The sequence below is a fragment of the Scyliorhinus canicula genome, chromosome 7 (genome assembly GCF_902713615.1).
Source record: "Scyliorhinus canicula chromosome 7, sScyCan1.1, whole genome shotgun sequence".
Taxonomy (NCBI): domain Eukaryota; kingdom Metazoa; phylum Chordata; class Chondrichthyes; order Carcharhiniformes; family Scyliorhinidae; genus Scyliorhinus; species Scyliorhinus canicula.
In genome coordinates, this window is record NC_052152.1 from 65,326,820 (window position 1) to 65,340,777 (window position 13,958).

General features: G+C 44.9%; 1 protein-coding gene across 5 annotated transcripts in view; it reads right to left on the minus strand.

Moving 5' to 3' along the window:
• Nucleotides 1–10,577, minus strand: part of nsun3 (NOP2/Sun RNA methyltransferase 3) — a 51,594-nt gene extending 41,017 nt beyond the window's left edge. For 3 of the 5 annotated variants that reach the window (XM_038802180.1, XM_038802183.1, XM_038802182.1), the window contains exons 1-3: nt 10,163–10,577; nt 6,058–6,173; nt 182–525 (exon numbers count right to left, since the gene is read on the minus strand). In XM_038802180.1, coding sequence (XP_038658108.1) covers nt 182–525; nt 6,058–6,173; nt 10,163–10,348 — 646 coding nt within the window. In that variant the 5' untranslated portion in view covers nt 10,349–10,577. Of the gene's footprint in view, nt 1–181; nt 526–6,057; nt 6,174–6,545; nt 6,716–10,162 lie in introns of those variants that run through there. The other 2 variants (XM_038802179.1, XM_038802181.1) reach the window with 2 other exon arrangements.
• Between the last annotated feature and the right edge of the window lie 3,381 nt (nt 10,578–13,958).

The following is a 13,958-nucleotide window of genomic DNA, read 5'->3' on the forward strand; positions in this document are numbered from 1 at the left end:
AACAACAGATGGAAAGCCCAAGAGAATCACAATACGAATGGTGACAATTGCACTACAGGCGTGGGAAAAAGGTTTATAATCTTGATATGACATCAACCTTCAGCAAACTGAAAGAATGGAAATTCTAAAAAATGAAAGCATAGTATGAGCTTTGGGAATAACACAAAACAACAAAGATTACCTGGTGTGGCATATTGCAATATTGCCACAGATTTCCCTCCAGGAGCAGCACACATATCTAGCACACACTCTCCATCTTGTACATCCAATGCAAGGATAGGGAACAAAGAGGCTGCATTCAGAAGGTAATACTCCTTCAACCTTTCAGTGTGGTGTTGCAGTCTGGGGAGCTGGCACTGGATATTGCTGATGTAACATCGTAAAGAATACTGGGAGAAAGGTAACACATCTGGTAGGAAATTGGAGTAGCCCTGAGATTGAAGGTACTGTTCAAATGTCACACATTGACTAAACTTGTTCACAAGAACAGCGTACTGTTGGCTGGAAGGAAGCAGCAACACTTCTCTGAAAGACAACCAAACAAAAACAAAAATCAGTAAAATCTAAACTGTTTCAGCACTTTTTTGGGGGGGGGGGGGTTACTGGAGCAGCAGTAGAAATTTCACCTAAAAACTTTGCGGTAAAATAAATTACTGATGTATGTATCTAGTACTTTTATAATTTGATCATGATTACCAAAAGACAGAGATTATGCTTTTTCCATGAGATTAATTACTGTTCATAGAATAGAATCATAGAATCTCTACAATGCAGAAGGAGGCCTTTCGGCCCATCAAGTCTGCATCGACCCTCTGAAAGAGTACACCACCCTAGTCCACTTCCCTGCCCTATTCCTATAACCCTATCACCTAGCCGACACATATTTGGACACCAAGGGGCCAATCCACTTAACCTGCACATCTTTGGACGAAACCTACACAGACACGAGAAAGTACAAACTCCACACAGTCACCTGAGGCTGGAATTGAACCCGGGTCCCTGGCGCTGTGAGGCTGCAGTGCTAACTACTGTGCCACCATGCCGCCCCCTGTTGTACTGCACTAAGTGCAATTTGGAACAGGTACTTGTTGGAACAGCCTACTTCTGTGGTGAGCTGATAACAAAAGAATTATGCTTGAATTTAGTTGCTAGCATTCTTAAATAAAAATCAGATCAATACCATTTTATGGTGTCCAATTCTAGTAATTTAGACAGCAACATAAGAGTTTCTATTTGTCCAAACATTGTCTCTTCCTAAATATACAGCCAAATTATCAGAGTATAAAGAACTTAATTGGTTAGCACAGCCATTTCTTGGGGGGGCCAAAGTGGGTGCAGGGCTCCTGAAGAATAACCAGATAAAAAGGTGCAGCCTACCCGTGCAGAGAACTGCGATCACTCTGCTACAATGTCCATTCATTTGGACACTGCCTTGCAAGATTGTCTGGAGCCAAGAATTATACCCTCATTGACAGGTATCCAGTTCTCCAATGAGTCTTCCAGGACCCAGAATGCCTCGTCAATCATCACAGAATTGCAAAGCTACTTGGTTTAGTTGCCTGATTATTAACACTGCCATGAAAAATTAGGAGTTTCAAACTTACAATTTTGGAGCAGTCTCATTCCTAGAGATTCTGCTGACCTTCCTCCTTCCTGGGAAAATGGTCAGAAATTAGTCCTTAAGAAATTCACAGATGTGATTAAGCCACCATTGGACACACACTCATACCAGGAGCTGAAGTCATGGAGAGGTTTTATTGGAGAAGCAGAGATCCAATTTCTGCCCCATAAGCAACTGTTCTACTAAGTGAAGCAAGCTCATGCTTCAGGGCAGTGAACAATGTATGAAATTGTATATTTTATTATTTTTTTTCTCTCAACAATTGCAACCTTACAACAGCAGTGCCAATTCTCATGGTGAGGTTGATTGTAACTATAACTTCTATTTGCATCAAACCACTCGTCCTTCTTACTGGACCCCTCTGTTATACAGGAGGCATGGTAGCACGGTGGTTAGCACTGTTGCTTCACAGCGGCAGAGTCCCAGGTTCGAATCCCGCTTGGGTCACTGTCTATGCAGAGATGGCATGTTCTCCCCGTGTCTAGCTGAGTTTCTTCCGGGTGCTCCGGTTTCCACCCACAAGTCCTGAAAGACGTGCTTGTTAGGTGAATTGGGCATTCTGAATTCTCCCTCTGTGCATCCGAACAGGCGCCGGAGTGTGGTGACAAGGGGATTATCACAGTAACTTAATTGCAGTGTTAATGTAAGCCTACTTGTGACAATAATAAAGATTATTATTATATTATCAAGAGCAATATACAACTGTAAAATGTAACATAAATTACATAGAATTTAAAATCTGATTTTTGTAAAGATTCAAAAGCTGGCATCCTAATCTGAAAACTTTATCTTTTTCTAGTTGTGCAGTATTTCAAAATATATAAAAGACAAAAGAAAATAACAACTATTGATACAATGGCTATAGTGTCATGTTTCTTAGTAATTTGGCAACTATGTATGTAATCACTCCGTTACAATATAACAAGCTTGGAAAACCATATAATAAAGTTCCATACACTTATTTGTTTAGCACAGTGGACTCAACAGCTGGCTTGTAATGCAGAACAAGGCCTGCAGCGCGGGTTCAATTCCCGCACTGGCCTCCCCAAACAGGCGCCGGAATGTGGCGACTAGGGGCTTTTCACAGTAACTTCATTGAAGCCTACTTGTGACAATAAGCTATTATTATTACTTTGCACATACATATTCATATTGCACAACTACAAATAATAGTAACTGTACAGTACTTCAGTCATGAGGCTTTTAACATTTAAAGCTCTACAAAATAATTTTACCAGCAGTTCCTGTTTGTTCTCCTCACCCCGTAGCTTTTTGATAATCTATTTCAGGTGGAATCTAGCACTGAGTATCGAGTATCAATTACTGTGGATGCTTACACAATTACAGTCTCCAGCCACACCATCAAATATTCTTCAAATTGGTGGATATTGGACACAAACCATAATTTCATGACGATCAGAAATCTGTATTATATATACATATGCATGATTAAACACGGGAATCTTGAAGCTACTACCAGAGATATGTTATTTTACAGGGTGCAGTTTTGTAGTCTTCGCTGATGGAATTAATACAGAATAGGTGATTTAGTTATAATCATAACTGAACAGCCTCTCTGGTCCCAAAAGATTAATTTCATAAACGTGGAGTCGCATTGAATTTCATCAGAAGCAAATGTTATAGATTTTAAAAATTAAAGCTTTTTCGAAGTTGTGTTTTGTTATTAAAGTTTCTCTATTAATCCCATATTTTGTCTTGTTCTTTCTATACAATGATTTAGGTGCAATTTATATTTTTACGGTATTTTTCAATCTGGTTGTTGATCAGTCTCCCTGCTGCCCCTAAAGATGCTCTAACGAAGGAGGCAAGCTTAAACTAGCATCAGAAAAGAGGAAGTCCATATTCTAGAGTTTGGTAAAATTTTGTGAGCGAGCTTTTTGAGTTGAACGGAGTGTTATTTTGCCAATGACCACAAGACCCTGACGAACGCAAGTATTTAATATAATAAATCAAGCACAGTAAAAATGGAGATGTAAGCTCCGACGTTTAATTTCTCAGGGGTCCAGGTTCATCATAAAGTTTCAGATGAACTTTACAATACTGTACTTAAATATATACCACTGAGAGTACTACACGATTGGACTTTCTCAAATGTCACCCTGCAATAAATAATACATGCAACAAGATTTCCACAATTAGCTTCATCAAAATAGATCCTTGCTGAGGAAGATTGAAATGCAGTAAGCTCCAAATTAACCAAGGAAATAAACTAACCTGCGGCTTGATTCTCCGTTTTTGGGACTAAGTCCCCACGCCGTCATGAAAACTGTGGTATTTTACGCCAGGAAAACTGGTGTCAAAAAGGCCACAGATTCACCATTTTGCCGGGGGCTAGCAGGCAGCTGTCGTGGAACTCGCTGCTCCAGCTGCCAATACGGCTCCCCGCACGTCCGGGTCAGAGGCCGTTCGCCCGACCCGGACCGCCCAAACACATAGCCCCCAGTCCCAAATAAAGCCCCCTCCGATCGGCCCTCATCCAATTGTGGCGGCCCTGGACTGAGTCCGCAGCCGCCACACAAGGTTCCCGAACAGCAGGACCATGATAGAACCATGCCCTCGGGAATTCAGCTGGTCGGGAACGGAAAATAGCGGGGTGAGGCGGTGGATACTCGGCGCAGGGTACTCCCCCTGTATGCTACTTTTCGGGGGGGGGGGGGGGGGGGTCGGAGAATAGCGGAACCGGCGCCAGTCCCGATTTCGTGCGGGAAAAAGGATTCTCCGCCCCGTCGCCAAACGCGATTTTGCTGTTGGGGTGCGGAGAATCCAGCCCAAATCTTTGGATGGAAAGACCCCGCTTGTGCTGCAACTGAGGTTTCCCATGGATGGTCACTGATTGCTATGCTGAGGAGCCGGAAATTGGACAGTCCAGCTACTCTATTCTACAGATTGCTTGCTCTGTTAATAAGACATATGGGTCAACTGATGCTAGTGAGCTCCAGGAGCAACAGGACTTTGCGATGCTAATTAGTTACAGGTGATCCCAACGTTATGCAGCCAATCAGATACCAGTAGGAGAAAGAGCCTCACCTGAAGAAGTCTCCAAAATATACAAATGTCATGGTTCTGAAGTTCAGGCATCGTTCCATTAACTCTAATGAAAATTTTGAATTAATAGATACGCTCAGCATTAGCATTTCCACCACTGATTTAGGTGAAAGGTCTGAGACTCCCTCCAGACAGACCCAGTGAATGGAGGCTAGAGTACAGGCTCTGAATACTGGCTTAACATCCATCACATTTTGATTGAGGAACAACTAACTGAGGTAGCATTACCAACTCTTAAGCCAGAAGGTTTAGATTCTGTTTCACTCCAGACCATCCAAGTAAGCAGAGGTTAGAATGTTGGTTCTAATACCATATCCAGTGACAGTAATGATGTCTGGAGCGTGAGGGAAAATTGGGATCTTTAGTATTGGCAGCAACAGAAAACTATCACAGCTACTCTTCCGTAGTAACTCAAGAACGTGAGAGACTTTTAGTGAGGCCCTGCCCAAGGACAAAATATGATGGATGAACAAATAGAATAAGCTCATTTTAATGACCTAGTAATGCAGGTAATACACAATATTAAAACTTAGCAAAAGCTAAATAGCTAGTGCAAGTACAGTACATTTACACATCCTGAAGGAAAAAGCATAGAAATGATGGTAATATATGCTAGTACTGAAAAAGATTAATGACTATATTGCTATAAAATCAATATTCTAGTTTTATTTATGATACTCTCAAATCACAGACATAAGTCTAAAAGGCGTGAGGCCATCTGAGGATTGGAAAGCAAATATTGCCAAATTTAACATCTTGGCTTTGCAACCATGAAAGAAAATAACTAATGTTCAAACAAATTTGTTGCATACGCTGACGAAAAGAAGCAGCCACATTCTAAAACAAATATCCTTTAATATCAGAAGTATCATTCCTTGTTAGCATTGCTCTCTGTTGCAAGCTATCTTTCTGTGCAGACATTTATGAGACTAATATCCACCAAATTGAAGAATGTTTGGTCTCTACAGGGCACCCATTTTGTGCTTTGAAGATCTGATCCTACCTGTACAATAGACAATGTTAGCAATTGGTAGAAAGAATCATACCGATTTCAGCACAGAAAATAGTCTTTCAGCTGCTTTTCTTGGGTGTCAGGCTTGGCTCAGCAGTATTTATGCCTCCTAGTCAGATCACCATGTGCATAAGTCTCATTCTAGAGACTGGAGTGAGTACCTTAGACTGAGACTTTAATGCAATACTGACGGACAGCTGTATTACTGAAGGTGACGCATCTCAGATGAGACATTAAATTGAAATCAGGGTCACATCTATTATATGTAATTATGACTTTATTTGTATTTTGTAAGTTAATTTTACAATATGTGTGTTTTTGTCAATGTAATTTACTAGGAAGGAAATGATCTCATTACCTGACTTTGTCCCATAATTCACCAAGTTCTTGTCCGTATCTTTCATCAAAATATTCCAAAACAGCGTTGCAAATTTGTTTCTGCGGATTCTGTCTGATACGAGACTTCTTGCTTGCCTAAAACCAAAATGGACAACAGTAATTATTCCCGCCAATTCTGGTTGTTCATTATGAATCTGTTTTTATTACTTGCTCTCATCTCCCTGTTCCCCTGTTTTTGCTATGTGGAACATAAACAATGATAAACTTCCTGCGTCCAGTGCAAACTATAAGAGATCAGTTCTCAAATGGTGGTAAACATGCAGCAAGATTTCTTATGTGCCCCACATGTACTGTGCAGACGCAGATTACATTGAAACAATAATGAAAGGAAATCAAATTCTCTCTTTTAAATGCTGGCAAGTTTTTGGGGGTTGGGAAAGGTGCCGAGAAAAAATAAATATGGAAAATGACCAGTTGGGCAAGGTACTGAAGGGTTGCTCGCCATACCGTAGTGTGTGAAATGGAAGTTGCCATAGTTCCTGGGGCCCATAGGCAACTCTTTTCTTTTTGCGAGAGAGCTGACTGATGGTGATTTAACCTGAGAGTCACAACACCTCAGGAGAGGGGCACGGTTCATAGATAACCTCAGTCAGTACAGGAATTGAATTCATGCTGTTGGCATTGCTCTGCATCACAAACCAGCTGTTCAGCCAACTGAGTTAACAGTAACACAACCTTCAGAGGAAAAGAGAGGGAAGATGTTCATGATTAACAAAACAAGATTGTGTAGCATTTTCCACAACTTTAAAAAAAAAACATTCCAATATCTTTGCAATACTTCAATACCTTGCAATAATTCCTTTGCTGTTTGAGGAGAATTATCCATTGACTGTCAACCAATTAGAGATTACATTTAAGAGCTACCCTATATAAAATAATTTTCTCAAAACTACATCTTTACATCTACTGTACATGATTTTAACTGCTGTACTCATTGTCGTGCGAGGGATGCGGGTAAGAAATTTTCAAAAATTAACAGATAGAAAAGATCAGTTTAGTAGCATCTAATTTCACAAAGTATTACCTGCTGTCCACATGGGAAGCTATTGTATTTTACAGCTAGCGTGTTTATATGATCTACAGTTTGTGCATATTGTGCATTTAAAGTTAACAGACAGTTGTGTTCTTATTAGTTCCTTGCTTATTTGTTCACCTCAGGACTATGCTCATTTTTAAAAGGTTTAAATGCTTCAAAATGAGAAATGTTTCACTTTGCTTCTAATGATCATAAATGATTGTTTTGCAAAACTCAACTGGAAATTGATATCTTGATGAAATTAGGTCTGCAGCCTATACCACGCTGCTGCTCCCACAGAAGCAGGTTAACATTAATCAGGTTAACATCCTACACTTCCATGCAGTATATAAAAGTGACTACCATGTTGGATTGGTATCCAAGATCATACTCTCAACTAGGCAAAACTCTTAATATATCTAATGTGTGTATGAAAAGCTACAATAGACAATTATAGCAAATATGGTTTTGTGAAGGTTAATATTTCTAGTTTCCTTTATACTTGTATTTTCTAAAGTTACTGAAGACGCAATTATATAACTCAAATTATCTATAAGCTTCAAATTACACTAATTTTGACCATTCCATTACTTAAGTTCTTGTCTGCGCTAATAATAATCTTATTATTGTCACACATAGGCTTACATTAACACTGCAGTGAAGTAACTGTGAACACCCTTTAGTCGCCATACTCCAACACATGTTTGGGTACACTGAGGAGGAATTCAGAATGTCCAATTCAATCAATAAGCACATCTGTCAGACTTGTGGGAGGAAACTGGAACGCCCGGAGAAAACCCACGCAGACGCAGGGAGAACATACAGACTTCGCACAGACAGTGACTCAAGCCGGGAATTGAACCCAGATGCCTGGCGCATGAAGCACCAGTGCTAACCGCTGTGCTACCGTGCGCCCATACACACCCCAGACACTGTTCTTTGGATCATTGTGGACCTGGTCTCGTAATTCCAAATCCATTGATGGCATTTCCATGTACACCTCTAAACCATTACACGTTTTTACATTAGTTATCTTCATGGATATCTAGCTCCATTCGCAAATCTATCTGTGCCATAGTTCATGCTAGAGATTCCTCATTTTTGTTCTCTCTCAAACTCTGCTTCTTCTCTACGTTAATGACCACCTATGCACAATGATATAATGCAATTCATTCCTTTGCTGATACTCCAGTCCACATTTTAGTGTGTACAGCCCAAATAATATTTTGATCATTATCTTCAAGGAATGCTTTGTTTGATTTAATTTTGATATATTTTCATGCTCTCTTTGCTTTCACTTTCCTTTTACTTCCGCCCCAGAATTTTCTGTAGTTCTCTAGGCTTTCTGCAATTTTGAGCTTTGGGCATCTGAAATAACTTTTCTTTATTGCCTTATTGTACTGTGCTTGCTCTTTGACATCCAGCGGGTGTGGTAGTGGGGGTAGACAGATTTGTAAATCTGGCAAACTGTCTGTTCTGAACCCTATCTCCTCCTTGAATGCCCTCCCCACAACTGTGATCGCTTCTTTAACCAATGTTGCAACCCTTCCCTTCTTTTTATCCGCTCTAATTCATCTAAATTGTCCCTTAGAGTCCAAGGGTTGGGTGGGTATAGGGCAGGGGCATTGGACGAGGTGCGGTGCTCTTTCAGAGGGTTGGTACAGACTCTATGGGTTTAATGGCCTCCTTCTGCACAGTAGGGATTCTATGAACACTGGGCTTTGCTAAAAAGTCATCCAGACTCGAAACGTTAGCTCTCTTTTCTCTCCACAGATGCTGTCAGACCTGCTGAGATTGTCCAGTTTTTATTTCAGAGTCTAGCATCTGCTTTTATCTATGAACTCCGCTGCACTTTCCATTCCCCATCCGCTGCAACCTCAAGCTGAATGGGAACAAGACAGGTCAGGTTTCATAAACTTTTCCACCCCTTGTTGTCTCACTTACTGTCTCACTGACCTTTTCCATCTGATTTTCATATCAAAATAACAGCTTAGTGGCACTGGGAGTTGCTTATACTGAAACTTCAGACAAAAGGGAGATTTATGATAAAACTCAAAAATTCACCATCTGAACTGCTCTGCACCATCAGTAGCTTCACATAATCATCTTGGCTGGCTAATGCATTGAACCAGCTGAAGTTCCTGTACTTGCACTAAACTTGCCGCGGGAAGTTAGGGGTCAAATCCATTCTAGTCTAAGTGTCACTTCCATGACATGATAACTGTGAATTACAGCCACTCAACATTTCTGGTACTGAAAATTAACTTTTACATTTGCAACATCTCATTCCTTCAGGTTTCAATTGTTGTTAGAGATTTTTTTAATGACTTTTTTTCAACTTTACTTTTGTTTCTCTTGCTCAATCTCAATCCCATTTTTCCTCCCCCACTTTTATTTTTTCTCTCTGTTGCTGATTTGACATTGAATTCGTTCATTCTAATTTAAACTTGGAACTTTAATTTCACAGCCCTTCAATCTGTCGGGGCGGCATGGTAGCACAGTGGTTAGAACTGTTGCTTCACAGCACCAGGGTCACAGGTTTGAGTCGCACTTGGGTCACTGTCTGAGCGGAGTCTGCATGTTCTCCCCTTCTCTGCGTGAGTTTCCTCCGGATGCTCTGGTTTCCTCCCACAAATTCCAAAAGACGTGCTGTTAGGTAATTTGGACATTCTGAATTCTCCCTCTGTGTACCCGAACAGGCGCTGGAATGTGGCGAAGAGGGGAGTTTCACAGTAACTTCATTGCAGTGTTAATATAAGCCTACTTGTGACAATAATAAAGATTATTACATTTCCCTCGGGTGCATCATTATAAACTCAAAAAAAGTAAAAACCTAAAGCTACCAGGGTGACTGACTCAGATGAGGTGCAAGAACCCAGCAAGAGTAAACTTTAGGCAGATTACCAGGCAGGAGGCGGTCTACCCATATACCCGCCTCCCTCGCAGCCACTTCCCCCGGCACTTATAGTAAACTCCGGACAAGTCCAGGCTCCCCGCTGCCGTCTGAGGCCCGAGCCACGTCGCTCCCCTTCTGGGCTCCGGCTCTCACCTGCTGCCGGGCCCTGGGGTTGGGCCCAGTGCCGCCGTTCTTCCCGGGCTGTACGGTGACCGTCAAAGACTTAAACCGAGCGAGGGACAAAGTGAGGCGGAGGCCACAACCGGCCTGTACCAGGAACGAGGCCGCGGCTGCTCCCGGAATCATAGCAGCTGCCTGCCTCCAGATCGAGAATTTCATCGGGGCCGTCTGGACAGGTCCCAGGGCTTCCTCCAGTACCCGGGGCTTCCTCCAGTACCCGCCTCGATACGGGTCCCGGGGCTTCCTCCGGACAGGTCCCGGGGCTTCCTGCAGTACCCGGGGCTTCCTCCAGTACCCGGGGCTTCCTCCAGTACCCGCCTCGATACGGGTCCCGGGGCTTCCACTAGAACTTGCCTCGGGACAGGTCCCGGGGCTTCCTCCAGGTCTTCCCGGGGCTTCCTCCAGGTCTTCCCGGGGCTTCCTCCAGGTCTTCCCGGGGCTTCCTCCAGGTCTTCTCGGGGCTTCCTCCAGGTCTTCCCGGGGCTTCCTCCAGGTCTTCCCGGGGCTTCCTCCAGGTCTTCCCGGGGCTTCCTCCAGGTCTTCCCGGGGCTTCCTCCAGGTCCCGCCTCGATACAGGTCCCGGGATTTCCACTAGAACTTGCCTCCGGACAGGTTGCGGGGCCATCTTCAGACAGGTCCCAGGGCTTCCACCCGGACCCACCTCCAGGCAGGCCCCAGGGCTTCCTGCGGACAGGTCTCGGGGCTTCCTCTGGACAGGTCTGGGGGCCATCTTCAGACAGGTCCCAGGGCTTCCACTAGAACTTGCCTCTGGATAGATCCCAGGGCGTGCACTAGGACCCACCTCCGGACAGGTCCAGGTGTTTCCTCCGGACAGGTCCTGGGACTTCCACCAGTACCCGCCTCGGGACAGGTCCCAGGGCTTCCACCCGGACCTGGAGCTTCCACTAGGACCCGGCTCTAGACAGGTCCCAGGGCTTCCACTAGGACCCACCTCCGGACAGGTCCCAGGGCTTCCACTAGGACCCACCTCCGCCACTAGGACCCACCTCCGGACAGGTCCCAGGGTTTCCACCAGGACCTGGAGCTTCCACTAGGACCCGCCTCTAGACAGGTCCCAGGGCTTCCACTAGGACCCACCTCCGGACAGGTCCCAGGGCTTCCACTAGGACCCACCTCCGCCACTAGGACCCACCTCCGGACAGGTCCCAGGGTTTCCACCAGGACCTGGAGCTTCCACTAGGACCCGCCTCTAGACAGGTCCCAGGGCTTCCACTAGGACCCACCTCCGCCACTAGGACCCACCTCCGGACAGGTCCCAGGGGTTCCACCAGGACCTGGAGCTTCCACTAGGACCCGCCTCTAGACAGGTCCCAGGGCTTCCACTAGGACCCACCTCCGCCACTAGGACCCACCTCCGGACAGGTCCCAGAGCTTCCACCCTGACCTGGAGCTTCCATTAGGACCCGCCTCTAGACAGGTCCCAGGGCTTCCACTAGGACCCAGCTCCGGACAGGTCCCAAGTCTTCCACCAGTACCCACCTCCGGACAGGTCCCAGGGCTTTCACTAGGACCTGGAGCTTCCACTACGACCCACCTCCGGACAGGTCCCAGGGCTTCCACAAGGACACGTTTCCAGACAGGTCCCAGGGCCTCCACTAGGACCGGACCTCAATTGTTTTGCCCAAATGGTTCGTCAGTGGGACAGCTTTTCGCCGCCCTGATTGGCCATCCTGTTCTGCGTCCTGATTGAATAATCAGGGATTTCCATGGATACTCCTATTGGAGAAGGGGGGTTGAAGCCGGTGAACTTGTTTGCAAAAAATTGGGCCTAAATTATTGGAGGAAAGGTGGTAACAAATCAGAGAATATTTTAATTTATTGACAGTATTAAAATACAAAGGACGATACAATGAGGGTGGCAATCTATTTATAAGCCCAAGAACCCATAGGGCAGCACAGTAGTTAGCACTGTTGCTTCACAGCACCAGGGACCTGGATTCGATTCCCGGCTTGGGTCACTGTCTGCACAGAGTCTGCATATTCTTCCCGTGTCTGCTCCAGTTTCCTCTCAAGTCCCGAAAGACATGCTTGTTAAGTGAATTGGACATTCTGAATTCTCCCTCTGTGTACCCGAACAGGTGCAAGAATGTGGCGACTAGAGGCTTTTCACAGTAATTTCATTGCAGTGTTAATGTAAGTCTACTTGTGACAATAAAGATTATTATTATTACTTGGCGCCTATGCCAATATCAAAATACAAAAGACAATACAATGAGGACGCCAATCACTTGACCCTAAAGCCAATGTCAAAATACAAAATTGGATTGGATTTGTTATTTGTCACGTGGACCGAGGTGCAGTGAAAACTATTGTTCTGCGTACAGTACAGACAGATCATTCCATACATGAAAAACGAACATAGGGCAAACATAAATACACAATGTAAATACATAGACACAGGCATTGGGTGAAGCATACAGGAGTGTAATACTATTCAGCAGAGAAGATGTGGGAAGAGATCTGGGGCTGGATTCGCTGTTGTCGGGACTATGTCCCCACGGCGTTGTGAAAACTGATCTTTTATGCCACGAAAACTGGCATCAAAAGGCCACAGATTCACTGCCTTGCAGGGGGTGAGCAGGCAGCTGTCGGAGAGCTTGCAGCTCCAGCTGCCGATACAGCCCCCCCACACTTCCGGGTCAGAGGCCGCACATGCGCATGGCGGCAGCCTCTAGCGGCCATGCCATGCTCAATGGCGGACTCAGCCTGCAGGCCTGGACCGCCGAAATAGTGCCCCCGATTGGCCGCTCACCCTACCCGGACCGCCCACACACATAGCCCCCAGTTCCAAATGAGGCCCTCCCCCGAATGTGGCGGCCCAGGACTGAGTCCGCAGCCACTACGTGAGGTTCCTGAATGGCAGGACCACATTAGAAACAAGTCGGGAATGTGGCCAGTTGGGAACGGAGAATAGCGGGGTGAGCCTCAGGCATGGATACTCAGCGCAGCGTACTCCCCGGGTATGCTGCTTTTGGGGGGCAGAGAATCGTGGAACCAGCATCGGTCCCGATTTTGTGCGGGAAAAAGGATTCTCCGCCCAGTCGCCGAACAAGATTTTGGCGTCGGGGTGTGGAGAATCCAGCCCTAGATAAATCCATAAGAGGGTCATTTAGGAGTCTGGTAACAGTGGGGAAGAAACTGTTCTTGAATCTGTTCATGCGTGTTCTCAGACTTTTGTATCTCCTGCCAGATGGAAGAAGTTGGAAGAGTGAATAAGCTGGGTGGGATGGGTCTTTGATTATGCTGCCCACTTTCCCAAGGCAGTGCGAGGTATAGACAGAGTCAATGGATGTGAGGCGGGTTCACGTGATGGACTGGGCTGTGTTCATGACTCTCTGTAGTTTCTTACAGCTTTGGGCTGAGCAGTTGCCATACCAGGCTGCAAGACAATACAGTGAGTACACCAAAATCACTTGGCACCTTGAACAGACTCAGCCCACCCTCCCCCGACCTACATCAGTGGAAAGGTTTACGAGCCCAGCCCACCGGAAAGTATTATATCAGAGATACTGGGGGTAATTGATAGGAGGAACTGCCGTAAATTATAGGAGGAACTGGGGTAATTTACAGGAGGAACTGGGAGTAATTGACAGGAGAAAGTAAGGGTAATTTATAGGAGGAACTAGGAGTAATTTATCAGAAGAACTAGGGGTAATTTATAGGAGATTGGGGGTCATTTATTATAGAAGAACTGGGGTAATATAGAAAGAACTGGGAGTAATTGATAGCAGAAACTGGGGGTAATTTA